Source organism: Drosophila gunungcola (assembly GCF_025200985.1).
Source record: "Drosophila gunungcola strain Sukarami chromosome 3L unlocalized genomic scaffold, Dgunungcola_SK_2 000003F, whole genome shotgun sequence".
In the NCBI taxonomy this organism is placed as follows: domain Eukaryota; kingdom Metazoa; phylum Arthropoda; class Insecta; order Diptera; family Drosophilidae; genus Drosophila; species Drosophila gunungcola.
In genome coordinates, this window is record NW_026453179.1 from 4,203,915 (window position 1) to 4,220,136 (window position 16,222).

Sequence of the window (16,222 nt, forward strand, 5' to 3'; positions counted from 1 at the left end):
TTTGTAATGGTTTTAGGGACATGTAAATGAATACATAAGTCGGAAATTTATAGCTGTCTTATATATTCGACAAACTTTGCAATTTGTTAAAAATCTTACCAAAGTGGCTCATTTATTTCGGTATAACTGCAAGGACATAACAAATTCGGCTTGCCAAAGTAAGCTTAATGGACACTTCTTTTTATGACGTGAGCAAGCCGAGTTAAGAAAACTAGTAATAAAATGAATTGCAATTGCCAAAGACCGTAAATTACTTAATTTCATCAGATGGTTCTAATTGTGAAACACATTTTGTATGTACTCATTTTTTCTTTAATATACAACAATTCAGATTTTTTGACTTATGTTCTCATTCCCTCTTTATAAAGGAATAAGATATTTATGTGGCCGTTAAACGATATTAACAAGGAACTGGGTAGTCGGCTTCGACTGACTTAAGCCTCGGGGGCAACGGGCAGATGGGCACCCTGGGGCTGGAATCCGTTCTCATCGGCGATGTAGGAGACCTCGTAGGTCACACCATCATCACCCACGAACTTGTAGGAGCCCTGGACGGAGATGGCCTCGTTTTCGGTTCCAGCTTTATGAAGCACACCCTGCTCTGCGGCCGAAATGCCATTGCTAGTCTCATAGCTAATAGAAAAAACAAAGTCAAATGGATTCTTTTAAGCCAGCTCTCAATCAACTTACATGTATTTGTAGCTGTCGGGTCCAACATCGGATTCCGATTTCAAGATTGAAACTTCCTCAGCAGGAGCAGCCAGAGCCAGGGCGAAGAGGGCAACGAAGACAATCAGGAATTTCATGGTGATTGGTGGTTGGTGTTTTGATCTGCGGTTTTCGAACAGTTCGCGACGAATGATGCTGTTTGATGGCTGGGCCACCCTTTAAATAGTTGGACAACCTCTGACGACTATGTTAAACGTATCCGAATTAGTCAAAGCATAATGTGATATATGTGTGTTATTGATTTCAGGTTCAAGCTGAATAGCTAAAAGCCCAAACCGAAATGCAAATCGACAATCTACCACTAAGTTGGTCGCATTCGCCTCACTATGTAGCTTTTTGTACCCAAAAATACTTTTCTGTCATTAATATGCACATAAACATCAAGGAGCGTATATCGGTAGATCGCAATCATTTCTTGGTATACTAAAAATTAAAATCTATTTTCAGTTTAATGAAATTCGCCTTTTATTAAGCTGCGTGAAAATTAAAACTTATTTTTATCTTGTTTCTTATGCTTCCTATAGTATTTATAGGAAAATATTATAGATAAGGAAAATGCAAAGACGTTAATGAATTATCCAAACTGAAATCGTAATTTCTGAACAAGTACCATAAATTAGCATTAAAACTGCCCTTTGCTTCATTGCATGATTTAAGTTAAGTTAACTTGCATACAACTTTATAACAATAAGCCTTTGTTGTGTCAGATATAGCATTTAGAAAGTTGCCGTTGTAGTTTAATACTTCCAAGCCATCAACTAATAAAACAATTCAATTGTTTGTTTTTAGAAGCCCAATTAGTTACGCTATAAAAATTTTGAACTTAATATGGTATGTTTTAACATTATTTTACAAAAATATACAGAAACAGCGGAGCTAAATATGAATTGTTCTAAAATGTTCTTAAAGCTAAAACTATTTCTGATTGTATTGGAACAAACAATCTTTGTCAAAAAAAAAAAAAAAAAACAAACAACAATGGTTAATTTTGTGGTTAAAATATTAGCTATTAACAATGCAAAATTTACAGTTTGCAGCAGTTGCTCTTAGAACGCTGCCATTCAAAAAATATTGAAGATACGACCTTGCCGCTTCAAAGGATATTTATGAAAATGTAAACTATCGCTTAAGAAAAATCAATTTTTAAAAAGTTTTACCCTGGTATAATCCATTACAAGGGTTTAATGTTTAATTACTTGACCAAATGTGACTTATTCATTCTGGAAGTACGACCAACATATGAAAACAAAATGTTATAAAATATAGTCGAAAAATGCAATGGGACTGGTTATAGCTCCGCTTTATCGAGCAATATTCTTATTAAACTATAATAAAAATGAATTATTTTCCTTCTTAATTTATTTTTTTTCTAAATACGTAAAGCACTGGGCAACAAAGAAATGTGATTAATGGATTGGGATGTTTTGTAATTGTTCTTGTTAAGATGTGTTTTTGGGACTCACTTGAGGGAAGGTTGCCACAAAAATATCTTATGCAATTTTACAGTTAAAACCTACTAACAAGCTTTCAAAAAGTAAAAAAACTGGCCTAAATAAAAATGGTTAGCAATGCTAGCAATGGGTTGAAACGATTTTCTTCAGGTATTCAATTTATTTTTAAAAGTTATTTTTTTGACTTAGAATCTCTTGCTTTTCAAATCAAAGGACGTGTCAGCTAAACGATATTAACAAGGAACTGGGTAATCCACTTTGAGTGACTTAGGGACCAACGGGCAGATGGGCACCCTGGGGCTGGAATCCGTTCTCATCGGCGGTGTACTTGACCTCGTAGGTCACACCATCATCACTCACGAAGCGGTAGGATCCATGGACAGCAAGGGATTCGTGTTCGGATCCAACGTTGTTCAGCTGGCCCACGGCTTGAGCAGCCTGGCCATCGCTAGTTTCCCAACTAATAATGAAGACAAAGTCAGTTTGGTATCCTTTTTAAGCAGCTCTCAATCAACTTACTCGAATTTGAAGCTTTCGGGTCCAACATCGGATTCCGATCGCAGGATTTCGGAAGTAGGAGCAGCCAGAGCCACGGCGAAGAGGGCGACGAAGACAATCAGGAACTTCATTTTAATTTTTGCTCGTTTGCTGATCTCGATGAGTTCGATGCGAATGATATCGATTGGCTGCAGGTTGAACACTTTTATACATAAATGACTTACTAATCCGAGATGCAAATTTGCATTGCGAGCATAAATGGTTTGCGAACCGGTTTATCTTTTCGCTAAATGCAATGGGAAACGTGTTTGGGCACCTACATAGCTCAATGCAAAGCTTGCTGATTTAGCTGCTTATTATGCTGCAAATTAAACTATATATGAATAATATTAACTTAAATTTTGCATATCCATTTATAGAGCCATTTTAATCAATAACAACAAATGACCAAAAGCAAAATAAATGTAGATAGTACTTTAAAGAAACATAAAGGAACGTTAGGTCTGTCTTTCAAGATTGCTTTCAAATTGCATAATTTTTTTTATTTGTGGGAGCAATTTATAGTTCCCGAGATCTTAACTGAACAGGAATTAAAATACACTTATATTATACTTAAAAGGCTACACCGTGCGTTGAATTGACCAGAAAATGCATTTGGATGTTTATTTAAATAGCTTTGATGCGATGCCTATTCTCGTTTAGCTACATCTTATGCTGCTCATTAAGTAAAGCTAGAACCATCTGAAATGATAAAATCATTGATACAAAAATCACAATTGAATTAAATAAGAGATATAAAAATACAGATAAGTCATTTTTTTGTGGTTTTTAACTTAATCAGAACTTAAATTAAATAATTTATTAATACTTTTGATATGACTTTTCCTAACAAACAGCATTAAATCGACCCAAATTTTTAAATTTACCTACAAGGCCCTGAAAATTATACATATTTTTATTTTCTTCTTCTTTTAGGTAACGGCAGCCAAAAGTTCTATCCACTGATAATGGATATGTAAAATAAGAAGACATAAGCCAAAGAGTGTTCAACCCACAATTGGACATAGTAACTACGTCAGCAGCTGAGCCAGCTTAAAGAAGCTACAGCCGCAGTCAATGCGGTCGATCGGTTTATTCCAAAACTAGTTTGACCATTGTCGCTTTTTATTTCATGCAAATTAATATGCCCGCTTGGCTCTGTGTGCTCTATGTTGTTTTTGTCGAGCATCTTCCAAATTTCATTAGCATCGCATGAAATTTAAATCAACGCCTGAAATTAACCTTCAAAACTTCGTTTTCATTTGTGGCCAGATAGCTCGCACATATTTCAATATGCGCCACTTTAATTATGTATTAATTACAAAGACAACAAAAACCCAAACAAGTTTCGTCGTGCCAAAAATTTGCAAATTTCTGCCGGCCGAAGGCCATCCAGGCGAAGTCGCCAGACAAGACGAGGCATACCGCATTGCGACGTCCAACGGTGCGTATGGAAAATGTGAAGAGAACAAAAGAGAGCCTGTTCATCTACCACCACTTGCGTCATACTTTTCTTTTTGTTTGGCTTGGAACGCGTTATGGATATTTGTAGCCCTACTATAAATATCATATTAAGCATAGTGATCGCATAGTGATCCGGGTTCAAGGGACGTTCTAACTTTAACAAGGCACTTTCTTTAGATAGATAAAAAACGCGAACAAATTTATTTTAGTTTAAGACTTGGAATTTCTGATTTTACTAAGAATTGAAAATATATTTTATCTTCGTTATTAAAAGGAAAAAATCTTAATTTCACACTAATTTTTTAATGAATTTTAGATGATAAAAAATTGTAGAGGAGTAGCACCTTGATTTATTTTACATAATGAACAAATACTGATTAATGCTGGCTAAACCAAATGACTGTTTTCAGTTGTGAGGCAGATGATCGCCCTGGGGCTGGAAACCGTTCTCATCGGCAATATAGTGCAGGGTGTAGGTCTGTCCATCGGGAGCCACCCAGCTGACGGAACCACGGACGCTGAGTGCCTCCTGGTCAGTGCCGGCGTTCTTCAGCTCAGCCTGCTCCTGGCGGGTGACTCCATCACTGGTCTCGTAACTGAAATGGAAGATAGCATTTCCAGTTATTCAATAAGATGCTTTATAACTGCGTTACATAAAAGGCTTCGTTATTTTAATTTTATGCATATTTTTTCAATCAACTAATTTTCACTTTCCCCTAAAGATATTTATAATTGTAAACTTGTTATTATTTTAACATTTTCTAATATTTTAAATTTATAAAATTAACATTAAGCCATAATCTAATAACTTTAAAACACTTATCTGCTCATATTTAGAAAAAATTCTTTTTATATATGTTATGCACAAAAAAAAATATTTAACTTAAGTTCACCATGCTATAAGTATAATTTTAAAAAATAAATAGATCCGTTCCCTTTTATTTTCTTTTAGAAAATAAAAAAGAGCAGAGCTTATTAATATTTTAAATTTGAATATTTATTTAAATTAAAATGAGCATACGGAATTTTCGAAATAGGTTTCAGATAACTTTATAAATACCTAAGTTACTTAAGTACAAATGAACACTTTTTTTAAAGCACTTTTTTTTTACTAGCTAAGACTTTGCAATTTTTATAATTTTTAAACTCAATCCTCGGTGTAATACTGTTGTAGTAATCCGTTTCACACTCACCCGAAGTTGTAGCCGTCAGTGCCGATGTTGTCGTTGTCGTAGCGCAGGATGGTGGCATGTTGTGAGTCATCCAAAGGAGCTGCACTGATGGAGGAAACCAGAACGACGGCGCACACGGCCAGTACACAAATGCTGGAGGACTGCATGTTTAATTGGTTTGTTTTTTTTGTTTTAAGACTTTCCAAAAGGTCCTGTGTTGGGTTTGATTTTCAGTTTGCACTGCACGCTCCGGTAGTTATCACAATTAGGCACTAACGAGTAATGTGGCGCCCTGTAATGAGTGTTGAGCTATTTATAACTGGCCAGGGCAACTCCAACCACACACACACACACACACAGCGACATGTGATCCGTGAAGTTGAGGTAGCCCATAAAAAACACCTTAAATGCTAACACAATTATCTACCCATACGCATATAATTGAAGGCAACTGTGTGTGAGCGTGAGTGCCTTAAGCTTTTAATTGAACAAGCCAAAAAAATATGAAGACCATTAAGCGTTTGATGTGCGCTCGAATCTCATCTCAATTGCCTCGCCACGGGAGCTGAAAGTAAAATCGAATCTGAAGATGATGGAGCAAGTGATAATGAAATTTTTGGCCCCTTAAAAAATAAATATTTGGCCAATGCGCGTGTTTGTCTACAAGTGCACAGACACACACATTTAGATCTGTGGCAATAGGTCAATGGCTATGTTTGCACTTATCAACAAATTGTGATGAAAAAGATTAGCCGAGTCCAACAAAAAAATGGGTTGGATTTTAGCAGCCCAAGACAACTGAGCAGTGAGGAAGTGAAGACAGGTTAACTAGTCAAAATATGTTCAGGAAATTAAGCAAAGAACGGGAGAAGAAGCAAGTTCAGTGATTCGCGGAATTCCCATGAGCTTGAGATTTAATTGCACACTATATAGATACATAGTTTATGTTTTTTGAGCGGGTATTTCCTTAATATTGTAATTCTTCAATTACCAGACTGCAACTTGTTGGGAGATATCCAAGCATTTCCGCCCTGAGCTTTGTTAACTGCTGACACAATTTCCGATTAAGGCTGGGCGATTTAACCTCGAATGGAAACGAATCGAAATGAAACGAAAACCTCCAACGCCATGGCTTGTCAGCTGCATTTGCTGTTCAAGTGAAGATGCGGCACGAGAGATTCAAGATTACGCGGCTCATCATCATCATCATCTCCATCTCCATCTCCAGCGCCAGCTCCATCGTCAGCAGCCCGAGTGTTGGCTGATGACCTTAGTCAATAAAATAAAAACGATTTTTTACCAGCTAAACAGACAACAAAAGCCAATACAAAGATCAGCCGACTGAGGCTGGGCTATGCCCTACAATACATCGGGTCGTATGCGTAATGCTATTGCAGGTCATTTGGCGGTATTATAAATCATTTAGAAAACTTTGACTGGTACACAGCAAGAAGTAGATTAAGCTCAACAGGCGCAAAGAATAATAGATTAATATAAAGTAAAGAAACTAATGTTTGTTCGAATTGTTTTATATATGTTCATTTATTGTAATTCAAAACAAATAATAATATTATAAACTAGATGATTGTAAGTTAATTTATTAATTCAAATTCTTTAACAAGTATTTTTATAAATTTTATTATTTTACTAAAAAGCACTTAAATTTATTTAAACTTTTAAAATTATTGTTTGCTTGTTTCCTATTAAAATTATGATATTTTTAAATTGGTGTTTGACAAAAATATATTTTTGACTTGAATGTATTTTTTTTTTCCAGACAATTATTAACTAAACTTTTTTTATCAAGTATTTGTCTCAACCATTTAACAATTTTCCTCTGTGTAGGTTGACATGTCTAGGCTAAGACAGGACTGATTATTTTGCAGTTTACATTGATAAATGAGAGGAGCCTGGGTTAGTTGCCTTAAAATGCCTCTTTTCCCGGAGTTCTCACTTTCGTTGGCAGCTTTGTAGCTTCTTCAATTTAGTTTTTTTTTCTGTATTTTTTGGCAACTTTTGTTGGGTGCTTTTTGGCGTTTATTGAACCGGTTTGGTCAGCTCCCGTAGATTGGAGATCAGGGGATCGAAGATCGCAGCTTCTCGGTTACGGCATACAGTTCACAACTCAGGCGCGAAGAGCAAACGGGTTTGGAAGATACAAACGTATATGCTAATTCCCTACCTAGAATACAATTCAATTTGGATGGGTGAAAATTTATGCCCCGCCATATACTTAGCATACATATATATATATATATATATATATATATATATATATATATACTTACCATACATATTTATATATATATATATATATCTGTATATATATATATATCTGTATATAAATATCTGTATATATTCTTTTATTGTGTATTTAATTTCTATTGTCTGCCCTCCTCCTCCAGCTATTCGGTGGTTTTACTTTTGTTTTTTTTTTTCTAACAAAGTCCAAAGCTATCACGTGATCAGTGCTCCACCTGCGGAAGATGTTCGCCCTGGGCCTGGAAGCCGTTCTCGTCGGCCAGATAATTGAGCTTATAGTGGACGCCATCGGGTCCCACCCAATTGACGCTGCCCTGGACGGCGATGGCCTCTTCGGGGGTACCGGGATTTTTCAGAGTGGCCTTCTCCTCACGCGAGATTCCATCGCTGGTCTCGAATCTACAGGGAAATTTCTGAGAGCTATTTGGAACGATCTTGGCCTTGACCCTGAGCCACCTACTTACGAGAAGGCATAGCCATCGCTGTCCAAATGGGCACTCTCGTATCGCAGAATCTGGGCGGTCTGGCCGGTCTCGGCGGCATTTGATGGGCAAGCGCTGAAGCTGGCCAGGATTAGGCCGAACAGTAGTGTTAATCCGGCCATCTATCACCTGTCCAGTTCCGATCCGCGCATGCGACTAACTCGGATTGCGCAAAGGCCATTCAATATATTCATATGCAATCCATACTGAACCCAACGCAAAAATCAGGCTAATTAACGGAGTGTGTAATAAAATGCGAATATCCAAATGACTCGAGTGGCTGCCAAGCAGCAGGCAAATCAAGTCCAAATGAAATTGAAAGCAAACAATTTGCTGCGAAGACGCTCCAAAAAGTTCAAATGGTGTTGCCTTAACACCCTAAAATCGCTAAAGGCGTTTGTTTGATTTTTGAAGCTTCTAACCACTTGGGTTCATAATTGTTTAAGCTTGGGCTTCTAATTTCTGCGAAGTAAAGAATTTTTTGGGTGAAACTTTTTTTAACTTGGTATTTTTATTGTTTTCTAATTAATAGCTATACCACTGGTTGGGTTTTTGTCATTTATAATTTTAAATTCATTAAAACGCATTAAGCTTTGTTTTGTACTTTAAGATTACCTATCCTTTTTATTAAATTTCAAAATTTCCTCCATACATTTTCTACCTAATTTACTTAAACAAAAAAAATTATAATTATAAAAGAGGGTTCAAAACTATTGGATAAATCACACAAGCATTAAAGACGTTTTTGCCAACTCCATTGGTCGACAAAAATTATAAAGAAAATTATTTAAATAGCACAAAATAGTAAACTGGTAAAAAAAAATAAATACAAATATTTTGTACTCAATTTAAATATTATTCGCTTTTATTTAGTTATTTAAAATATGAAAATATTAAAATGTTGTAAAATGTTTTATTTAACTACTTTTTAAATTGATATTAATATCTGGTAATTTAATTTAAATTCAAGCCATATTAAAAATAAGTAAAAATGCACTTAAATCAAATTGGAACTAGTTAAAGTATACAAATATTTCTAACATTAAATTTAAAATACATTATATTACACACTATGATTTAATATTGAATTTAAATAACAATTGGAAAATGTTGAATTCAATAGTAAACTATTTATTCTTCCTTGTCCATTTTTTTATTCAGCAAACGACAATGATGCTTTAAGTCTTGACTAATAATGTCAGGGTTTTTTAAAACTACTTTTATGTATACATATTTACCCATATCTACTGTAACTTTACAACCGGAAAGCAGCTACCGAGACTGGCATATAAACATGTAAACTATTGTACAGATCCCACGGAAATCTTTATTCGAGTGACATTGAAATTGGAAATGGCAAAGACTTTTTATGTTAGGCCGAGCATTTCGCCTGCACTTGAGCCAAATTCGTTGTGACCCAATTCCCCAGTTTATTGACTATTTCTTAGCCCAACTAACGCAACTCATTGCCTGGGCAGGGCGCACTTTGTAGTTAATTTGTTGAAGACAAATGAAATCTGTGTATCTTGTCGCTGGGCAATCAATCAATCGCAAAACAGCGAACCGGGCTAAAAGCCTAGCCGAAGCCAAAGCACCCAGCAACTGGTTAGGTAACCAGTGTGGGTCAAAGGAAACAAAACGAGAAACTGGTTTCTCCCACTCCCACTCTCACTCTTTTGGATCTCGGTTTCTTATGCGCCGATAATTGCCACTTACACGCATTGCATTACATGGCCCAAGGAGTATAAATTGGCCACTCGTCGAGTGAATTGCAAGCATTACCTGCAAGCTCCTCGAACCCAGCACTTGATCCAAGTTACTCAGTCAATTCAACTCCAAGATGAAGTTCACCATTGCCATCGCCTTCACCTGCCTTCTTGTCTGCGTCCTGGCAGCTCCTCCGGCCAGCCAGCAGGAAGCCCAGGTGCTCCGTTTCGACAGCGACGTCCAGCCCGAGGGCTACAAGTTCGCGTAAGTGATCCCCAGATCCCCTGATCCCCAATTACCCATATTCCCAACTGTGTCAAGGTCGCTTGCTAACTGGTTTCTGGTTTTCTTTAGCGTGGAGACAAGTGACGGCAAGTCGCACCAGGAGGAGGGCCAGCTGAAGGACGTGGGCACTGACCACGAGGCCATTGTGGTCCGCGGATCCTACGCCTATGTGGGAGACGATGGCCAGACCTACACCATTAACTACCTGGCTGATGAGAACGGATTCCAGCCGGAAGGTGCCCATCTGCCCAGGGCCGTTCAATAAATCGAATCCAGCCTCCCACGAGGAACCCGATCGAAAGTCCTTCGCCAATCTAGTTCCAGTCCAGCATAATTGTGTTAACTATGTTTAAGTTTCAGCTGAAAAGCATCAATGTAATAAAATAAAATCATTCATTTCAAGAATTAGTTTGGTCTTTTAATTGGAAATTTTTAAACTACAATAACCTTATATAAATTAGTATGAATTAAAACCATTAAATTCTACCATGATTTGTTTCTACACTTAAACAAATTACACTTAAACAAGAAGACTTAGTCATAATTAAAGAATATAATGTTAACTTATGAATTTTTAGCAAAATAGTTCTTATAAAGACTTGGGCATAGTTCAATTCTCGCTTGTAAATACTTATCTTTTTCTAAAATCTGCCTATTTTGAACTCTTTAAGTGGAATCTAATTACTAATTGTTAAATACTCTTTTATCGAGGTTTTATTGAATAAAATGTAACTCAGTAAAAGATTTAACTTTTCTTCTAAATATTGTATATTATATAAAAATCATAAACTATAAACTATTTAAACTGTAGACGATTAAAAATTACAAACTAAATACAACATAAAAAAATTTGGCACAGGCTAAAGATTTTCCTTTATTTACAATTCCGATTGAAATAAAGATTTCGTTTAGTTTTAAAAATAGCAAAAGATGATGGTTAGAAAAAAACTGTTCTGCCGATCGTATTTACATTTTGTTTAAAGTCTTAACTAGTTAAGTCTTAATTTGTAATCGTTTAAAGCGTTCTAAGATTTCCTGTTTTTTTTTATGTCGTTTATTTTTAGGGAAATGCACTTGTTGCTAATTTCATTGATTAGCTACCCATTTTTTATCCAAAACACGCTTTTGATTTGATCCACCAGTGATTTCTGAGCTCGACGCTTCTATTGTTGCAGGGCAAGTTACCTGTCCCAGTCTGCCACAAAATATATAAAATACCCATGGATTATCAAAAATGTTTGGCTCGTTGTCTTCGACTTGGAAGCGATTGGATTGATTGATTCACGAAAAATGCAAATGATGATGATGAGGTATTTCCTAAAAACGGCGTCGATTTGTTTGCCTTAGAAGTTTTTGTTTTACGTTATTATTTGTGCCGTGGTATGGTTGTTGTGCTTTTTCGTGTTGTTTTTTTGCGTTTTTCAAGCCAATTTGTTGGCTTTGGTGCTCGGCGTGTAATTAGTCATTTTTATTTTCGACTGACTTTTCTTCGATTGGCGGCCTCCGATCCGACTATATAAACGTCTGGACAGGGCCATAAACATCACAAATCAAGTAACGTTGACTAGCCGTTCGGTCGCAAGTTCCCATCGAATCCCCAACCAATCAACCCAAACTCATAAAACAAAAACAACCATGAAGTGCACAGTCGCCATCGTCTTCGCCGCCCTCTTCGCCGTCGTCCTGGCCGCCCCCGCCCCTGATGCGGAAGCCCAGATCCTGCGCCTGGAGTCGGATGTGCAGCCCGAGGGCTACAACTTTGCGTAAGTCCCCGAGGGCCAGTCATTACTGGCCGAGCCAGACCTAAACCCGGATTAAACACCCATTCTCCCCTGCAGTTTGGAGACCAGCGATGGCAAGAAGCACGAGGAGCAGGGCCAGCTGAAGAACGTGGGCACCGAGCAGGAGGCCATCGTGGTCCGCGGATCCTACTCCTTCGTGGCCGATGATGGACAGACCTACACCGTCAACTACGTCGCCGACGAGAACGGATTCCAGCCCGCGGGTGCCCATCTGCCCAATGTGCCCATCAGCAACTAAGCGGATACGGACACCGATTCGCTAACCGAGAGCTGTTCTATGTATAATGGTTTCTAGTTGATTATTAAATAAACGCGGCAAGAAAATCGAACAAGTCCTCTTCAATCAATACATTTGCAGATATTTCAGTTTTGCTCTTTTTCAGCGAACTGCACAAGTCAATTTTTGTTTATCTTTAGTGATAGACAAAAATAGTGAATTACTTTACATACATTAAATCTTGATCAGTTTTCAAAGATAAACCTAATTGTCAAAATGAGCAAGCTTAACAAAAATTAAAAAATCATATGAATAAAAACATTAAGAAAGGAATATTTTCAGAATGATCCCATTTTCGAAGTGTATTGGTCGATAGCATATTTGACTACATAACCCGACTACAAAAGATCAAATCTTCAACAATTTTTGTTGGTGATAATTACATAAGTATATGGGTAAAATTATATTCGTTTTATAATGAACGATTAACTTTTCTATCGGAGATGGCCTGAACATTTACTCATTTTATTCAAAAAAATATTTAGATATTGCAGGGTTTTACTTGAATAAAACAATTAAATAAAAATAGTGAATTGTCCAAACAAATTAAAAAAAAATAAATATTTTTTATAAGTACTCATAGCTATCAAACATTTTTTTACATAAACTCAAAATGGCTCCATAAAATAGTAAAAAAAACAAAAAGCAACAAATAATCTAATTAGTTTAGGGAGTCAGTTCAGTTTCGTACATTTTGGTAAACTGCTTCATACATGTGATTTGTGCTAATTAAAAAGACATGAAATACTTTAATGGCGACAGTAATATAAACCATAGTATGTGAGATACATAAAACCGTTTCCATTGTCAGCATGCATTTGTTATAGCAATTAAAAAGACTCTTCTGCGGAATAGAAATGATATAAGACGTATAAAATAAAAGCTCTAAGTTGATCGAAAGATCAGCGACCGGTGGACTCACCCCTTTCATCCACACCCAAACGCAGCCATCGAATGCAGCCGGTTGGACGACAATAGTTTGACGCGACCAGTCCAGTTTGACCGGAAACAATGCTGAAATAACGATGCGCTCATGATCGGCACAGATCTACATAAATATTAGCAGAACTCATTTGCAATCCGCCGAATTCATTGCCACCTTTGACTTTTGCATTTTCGCGAATTTTGGCGTATAAAAGCCCCCGCCCAACTGCAGTGGAGCATCAGACAGTCACCAGCTTTCTATCCAGCCTTAACATGAAGTTCCTCATCGTCTTTGTCGCCCTCTTCGCCATGGCCGTGGCCCGCCCCAACGAAGCCCAGATCGTGAGGCTGGATGCCGATGTGCAGCCCGACAAGTGGAGCTCCAACCTGGAGACCAGCGACGGCACCAAGATCGACCAGCAAGGTAACCTGAAGGACATTGGTACCGAGCACGAGGCCGCCGTCGTCCACGGATCCTTCTCCTGGGTGGATGAGAAGACCGGCGAGAAGTTCACCGTCACCTACGTCGCCGATGAGAACGGATACCAGCCCCAGGGTGCCCATTTGCCCGTGGCCCCAGCTGCTTAAACTGTCCTTGATCACAAAACGCAATTTGTTTATTCAGAGTCTAAAATAAATCGATTGTTAATTGCAAATATTCGAAACAATTTTTGATCATATTCGGGGTGCTCAACGAAAAGCGTTATTCAATTATGTTACTACGGGCCAACTAAACTATGACAGCTATATGATACCATTTTCTGATTTGAACACATTTAAACGCGTAAATTATTAAACCATTCCTATCCAAAAAAAAGTTAAAAGAGGGAAAATATAGAATTTAAAATAAAAAAAATTCTAAAACAGCAAAGTTATATTTTTTTCTATTCCGATCCGGCTTGTTCAGACTCATAAACTACCTGCAACAGCAATACAACTTTTGTGAGAGATTCACGCCAAACACTTTTAATCGAGACACAAGTTTGCGTAGAAACGGATTGACTGGCAAACTTATAGCTGGAATTATAATACCCTCTGCATGGATATACAAATAATTTCATAATTTGGTTTATTTTGGGATCAAAAAAAAGCGAGAATCCAACTCCAAAAATTCGGATATCAATATATTATTTATTTGAATTAAAAATTAACATTAATTTATTAAATTAGTTTATTTGTTATAAGCAATAAAATCAAACCTTGTTATTAAACATGATAAATAAAGTAGGACTTTTACTCCAACCGAACAGCTCAAAAAATCAAAAACATTTTGTTTCGAACTTTCAGCATCATTTCTTCTTGCGTACACATTCCGATGCTCATCGTCACTACTTGGACGTCCGTCTACAGATATTATTTATCTGAAAATGTAAACTTTTAATATGATTATTTCAGTAATTATGATTTCCATTCTGTGGCTGTAACTTAATTACCAGTGTGTTCCAAATGTTTTATTATTTAATACAAAATAATACAAATAAATAAGGATTTAATAATAAACATTAATTAATTTTGTTGCTTTTTTGTTATTCAATTTTAATGTTATTCAATTCAATTAATTTTAAATATTTTCTTATGTATATGAATAGAAAGAATAAGCTATCAATGTTTTTCTTGGGGTTTTAAGACTCAATAAATGTTTATATCTAAGCTGCACAAGGCGTAAAATTTTGACACTACAATAAATAACATTAAACTAGTTTCACATAACTTTATTGTCTACCTTCGCTATATTTATTAATCATATAAAAATTAAATATATTTATTTTTGGTTAGTTTCCTAACACAAAGTTTCATTGAACTTCACTAGTTACAAAATCTAGAATCAACGAGTTCTTAATAGATAGCCTAAAATACTAGAAAGGAAATTAGCTTTGAGAAGGCGAATCTTATGTACTCTTAAAATATATAAAAAAAATCTAAGGTTAAATCGCATAGAAACAGATTGACCTACATGTTTGAATCGTCTTGCTTTTTGTTGGCGATCAAGAACATATATACTAAGTTGGAACGGAACACAATAAGCTATTGGATATTAAATATCTCTAACTGTGCGATACGAACATCTCTTCAAAGCCGAAACCCCTTTTGAAACGGTATACAAATATTAGCAAAACTCATTTGCATTTCGCCAAATCTTGAGCTACATTTGGCATTTGCATTTCGCGAATTTTGGCGTATAAAAGCACCCGCCCAACTGCAGTGGAGCATCAGACAGTCACCAGCTTTCTATCCAGCCTTAACATGAAGTTCCTCATCGTCTTTGTCGCCCTCTTCGCCATGGCCGTGGCCCGCCCCAACGAAGCCCAGATCGTGAGGCTGGATGCCGATGTGCAGCCCGACAAGTGGAGCTCCAACCTGGAGACCAGCGACGGCACCAAGATCGACCAGCAAGGTAACCTGAAGGACATTGGTACCGAGCACGAGGCCGCCGTCGTCCACGGATCTTACTCCTGGGTGGATGAGAAGACCGGCGAGAAGTTCACCGTCACCTACGTCGCCGATGAGAACGGATTCCAGCCCCAGGGAGCCCATTTGCCCGTGGCCCCAGTTGCTTAAACTATTTAAAAGACTAAAATAAATTGATTGTTAATTGCAAAACTCGAAAGCTTTTTTATTTGATTCTGGCATCCTTACACAAAAACACAGCACTTCGAATGGATACGTACAGCTAACGGCTATCTGATGATGAATAACGGTTTTATGTACATATTAATATAAGATCATTGTGAATTAAATGTAAGTGAAACAATAAAAAAACTTCTTGGCCAGTTAAAAATATTGGGGATATTTTTCAATTCTTGAATAAAACTTGAACTATAATTCAATCACAAATACGATTAATAGCATGAATTTGCACAGAAAAAAAGATATATATATAATTCTTATCAATTTTTAAGACGCAGGTATTTTGATTTTGTTGATATTTCGTTGAAAGAATTTTGTTTATGATTTCTGTATTTTACAATTTAAGTAAAAAACGTATGTTTTAAGTAAATATAACTGTATCTTTATCTTAGGCTGTTTCAGTTTAAACTTATTAATACCGATTTGGAATTTTTGTATTGTGTATTAATTATATGAAAACAATATTATATGCATTAAAACAGCATATATATTTTTTTATAAG

The 16,222-nt window shown here is 36.5% G+C and overlaps 7 protein-coding genes across 8 annotated transcripts; 3 read left to right on the top strand and 4 right to left on the bottom strand.

Annotated features, from left to right (window-relative positions):
• Nucleotides 1-289: 289 nt before the first annotated feature.
• On the bottom strand, nt 290-869 carry LOC128258625 (larval cuticle protein 65Ag1-like). The gene is made up of 2 exons (XM_052990333.1): nt 691-869; nt 290-633 (listed from the first exon to the last, which is right to left on the bottom strand). Exons 1-2 carry the CDS (start codon nt 804-806, stop codon nt 435-437), a joined length of 315 nt encoding a protein of 104 aa, XP_052846293.1. The 5' UTR covers nt 807-869; the 3' UTR covers nt 290-434.
• Nucleotides 870-2,356: 1,487 nt separating this feature from the next.
• On the bottom strand, nt 2,357-2,859 carry LOC128258626 (larval cuticle protein 65Ag1-like). Its single transcript, XM_052990334.1, has 2 exons — nt 2,700-2,859; nt 2,357-2,640 (listed from the first exon to the last, which is right to left on the bottom strand). Exons 1-2 carry the CDS (start codon nt 2,807-2,809, stop codon nt 2,448-2,450), a joined length of 303 nt encoding a protein of 100 aa, XP_052846294.1. The 5' UTR covers nt 2,810-2,859; the 3' UTR covers nt 2,357-2,447.
• A 1,525-nt stretch (nt 2,860-4,384) lies between these two features.
• On the bottom strand, nt 4,385-5,642 carry LOC128258291 (endocuticle structural protein SgAbd-6). The gene is made up of 3 exons (XM_052989844.1): nt 5,375-5,642; nt 4,526-4,777; nt 4,385-4,397 (listed from the first exon to the last, which is right to left on the bottom strand). The coding sequence occupies exons 1-2, from the start codon at nt 5,518-5,520 to the stop codon at nt 4,588-4,590; spliced, it is 336 nt and encodes a 111-aa protein (XP_052845804.1). The 5' UTR covers nt 5,521-5,642; the 3' UTR covers nt 4,385-4,397; nt 4,526-4,587.
• A 2,047-nt stretch (nt 5,643-7,689) lies between these two features.
• Nucleotides 7,690-8,263, bottom strand: LOC128258336 (endocuticle structural protein SgAbd-6). 2 transcript variants are annotated; one of them, XM_052989920.1, is made up of 2 exons: nt 8,076-8,263; nt 7,690-8,014 (listed from the first exon to the last, which is right to left on the bottom strand). In XM_052989920.1, the coding sequence occupies exons 1-2, from the start codon at nt 8,156-8,158 to the stop codon at nt 7,819-7,821; spliced, it is 279 nt and encodes a 92-aa protein (XP_052845880.1). In that variant the 5' UTR covers nt 8,159-8,263; the 3' UTR covers nt 7,690-7,818. The 2 variants fall into 2 exon arrangements, with proteins under 2 accessions (XP_052845880.1, XP_052845879.1); XM_052989919.1 differs by having other exon boundaries at nt 8,080-8,262.
• Nucleotides 8,264-9,856: 1,593 nt separating this feature from the next.
• LOC128258292 (larval cuticle protein 65Ag1) lies at nt 9,857-10,494 on the top strand. Its single transcript, XM_052989845.1, has 2 exons — nt 9,857-10,068; nt 10,159-10,494. Exons 1-2 carry the CDS (start codon nt 9,938-9,940, stop codon nt 10,352-10,354), a joined length of 327 nt encoding a protein of 108 aa, XP_052845805.1. The 5' UTR covers nt 9,857-9,937; the 3' UTR covers nt 10,355-10,494.
• Nucleotides 10,495-11,624: 1,130 nt separating this feature from the next.
• On the top strand, nt 11,625-13,748 carry LOC128258374 (endocuticle structural glycoprotein SgAbd-1-like). The gene is made up of 3 exons (XM_052989960.1): nt 11,625-11,852; nt 11,928-12,127; nt 13,232-13,748. Exons 1-3 carry the CDS (start codon nt 11,725-11,727, stop codon nt 13,678-13,680), a joined length of 777 nt encoding a protein of 258 aa, XP_052845920.1. The 5' UTR covers nt 11,625-11,724; the 3' UTR covers nt 13,681-13,748.
• A 1,543-nt stretch (nt 13,749-15,291) lies between these two features.
• LOC128258321 (larval cuticle protein 65Ab1-like) lies at nt 15,292-15,693 on the top strand. Its single transcript, XM_052989881.1, has one exon. It carries the CDS (start codon nt 15,337-15,339, stop codon nt 15,649-15,651), a length of 315 nt encoding a protein of 104 aa, XP_052845841.1. The 5' UTR covers nt 15,292-15,336; the 3' UTR covers nt 15,652-15,693.
• Nucleotides 15,694-16,222: the final 529 nt, after the last annotated feature.

What these genes read in the sequence shown, in the direction of transcription:
- LOC128258625 (XM_052990333.1), bottom strand. Translation starts at nt 806, where the DNA reads ATGAAATTCCTGATTGTCTTCGTTGCCCTCTTCGCCCTGGCTCTGGCT. An exon ending in CCCGACAGCTACAAATACAT is followed by an intron (nt 634 to 690) that starts GTAAGTTGATTG and finishes TTTTTCTATTAG; the next exon opens with CTATGAGACTAGCAATGGCA.
- LOC128258626 (XM_052990334.1), bottom strand. Translation starts at nt 2,809, where the DNA reads ATGAAGTTCCTGATTGTCTTCGTCGCCCTCTTCGCCGTGGCTCTGGCT. An exon ending in CCCGAAAGCTTCAAATTCGA is followed by an intron (nt 2,641 to 2,699) that starts GTAAGTTGATTG and finishes CTTCATTATTAG; the next exon opens with TTGGGAAACTAGCGATGGCC.
- LOC128258291 (XM_052989844.1), bottom strand. Translation starts at nt 5,520, where the DNA reads ATGCAGTCCTCCAGCATTTGTGTACTGGCCGTGTGCGCCGTCGTTCTG. An exon ending in ACTGACGGCTACAACTTCGG is followed by an intron (nt 4,778 to 5,374) that starts GTGAGTGTGAAA and finishes CTTCCATTTCAG; the next exon opens with TTACGAGACCAGTGATGGAG.
- LOC128258336 (XM_052989919.1), bottom strand. Translation starts at nt 8,219, where the DNA reads ATGGCCGGATTAACACTACTGTTCGGCCTAATCCTGGCCAGCTTCAGC. An exon ending in AGCGATGGCTATGCCTTCTC is followed by an intron (nt 8,015 to 8,079) that starts GTAAGTAGGTGG and finishes ATTTCCCTGTAG; the next exon opens with ATTCGAGACCAGCGATGGAA.
- LOC128258292 (XM_052989845.1), top strand. Translation starts at nt 9,938, where the DNA reads ATGAAGTTCACCATTGCCATCGCCTTCACCTGCCTTCTTGTCTGCGTC. An exon ending in CCCGAGGGCTACAAGTTCGC is followed by an intron (nt 10,069 to 10,158) that starts GTAAGTGATCCC and finishes GGTTTTCTTTAG; the next exon opens with CGTGGAGACAAGTGACGGCA.
- LOC128258374 (XM_052989960.1), top strand. Translation starts at nt 11,725, where the DNA reads ATGAAGTGCACAGTCGCCATCGTCTTCGCCGCCCTCTTCGCCGTCGTC. An exon ending in CCCGAGGGCTACAACTTTGC is followed by an intron (nt 11,853 to 11,927) that starts GTAAGTCCCCGA and finishes TCTCCCCTGCAG; the next exon opens with TTTGGAGACCAGCGATGGCA. An exon ending in CAATGTGCCCATCAGCAACT is followed by an intron (nt 12,128 to 13,231) that starts AAGCGGATACGG and finishes CATAAATATTAG; the next exon opens with CAGAACTCATTTGCAATCCG.
- LOC128258321 (XM_052989881.1), top strand. Translation starts at nt 15,337, where the DNA reads ATGAAGTTCCTCATCGTCTTTGTCGCCCTCTTCGCCATGGCCGTGGCC.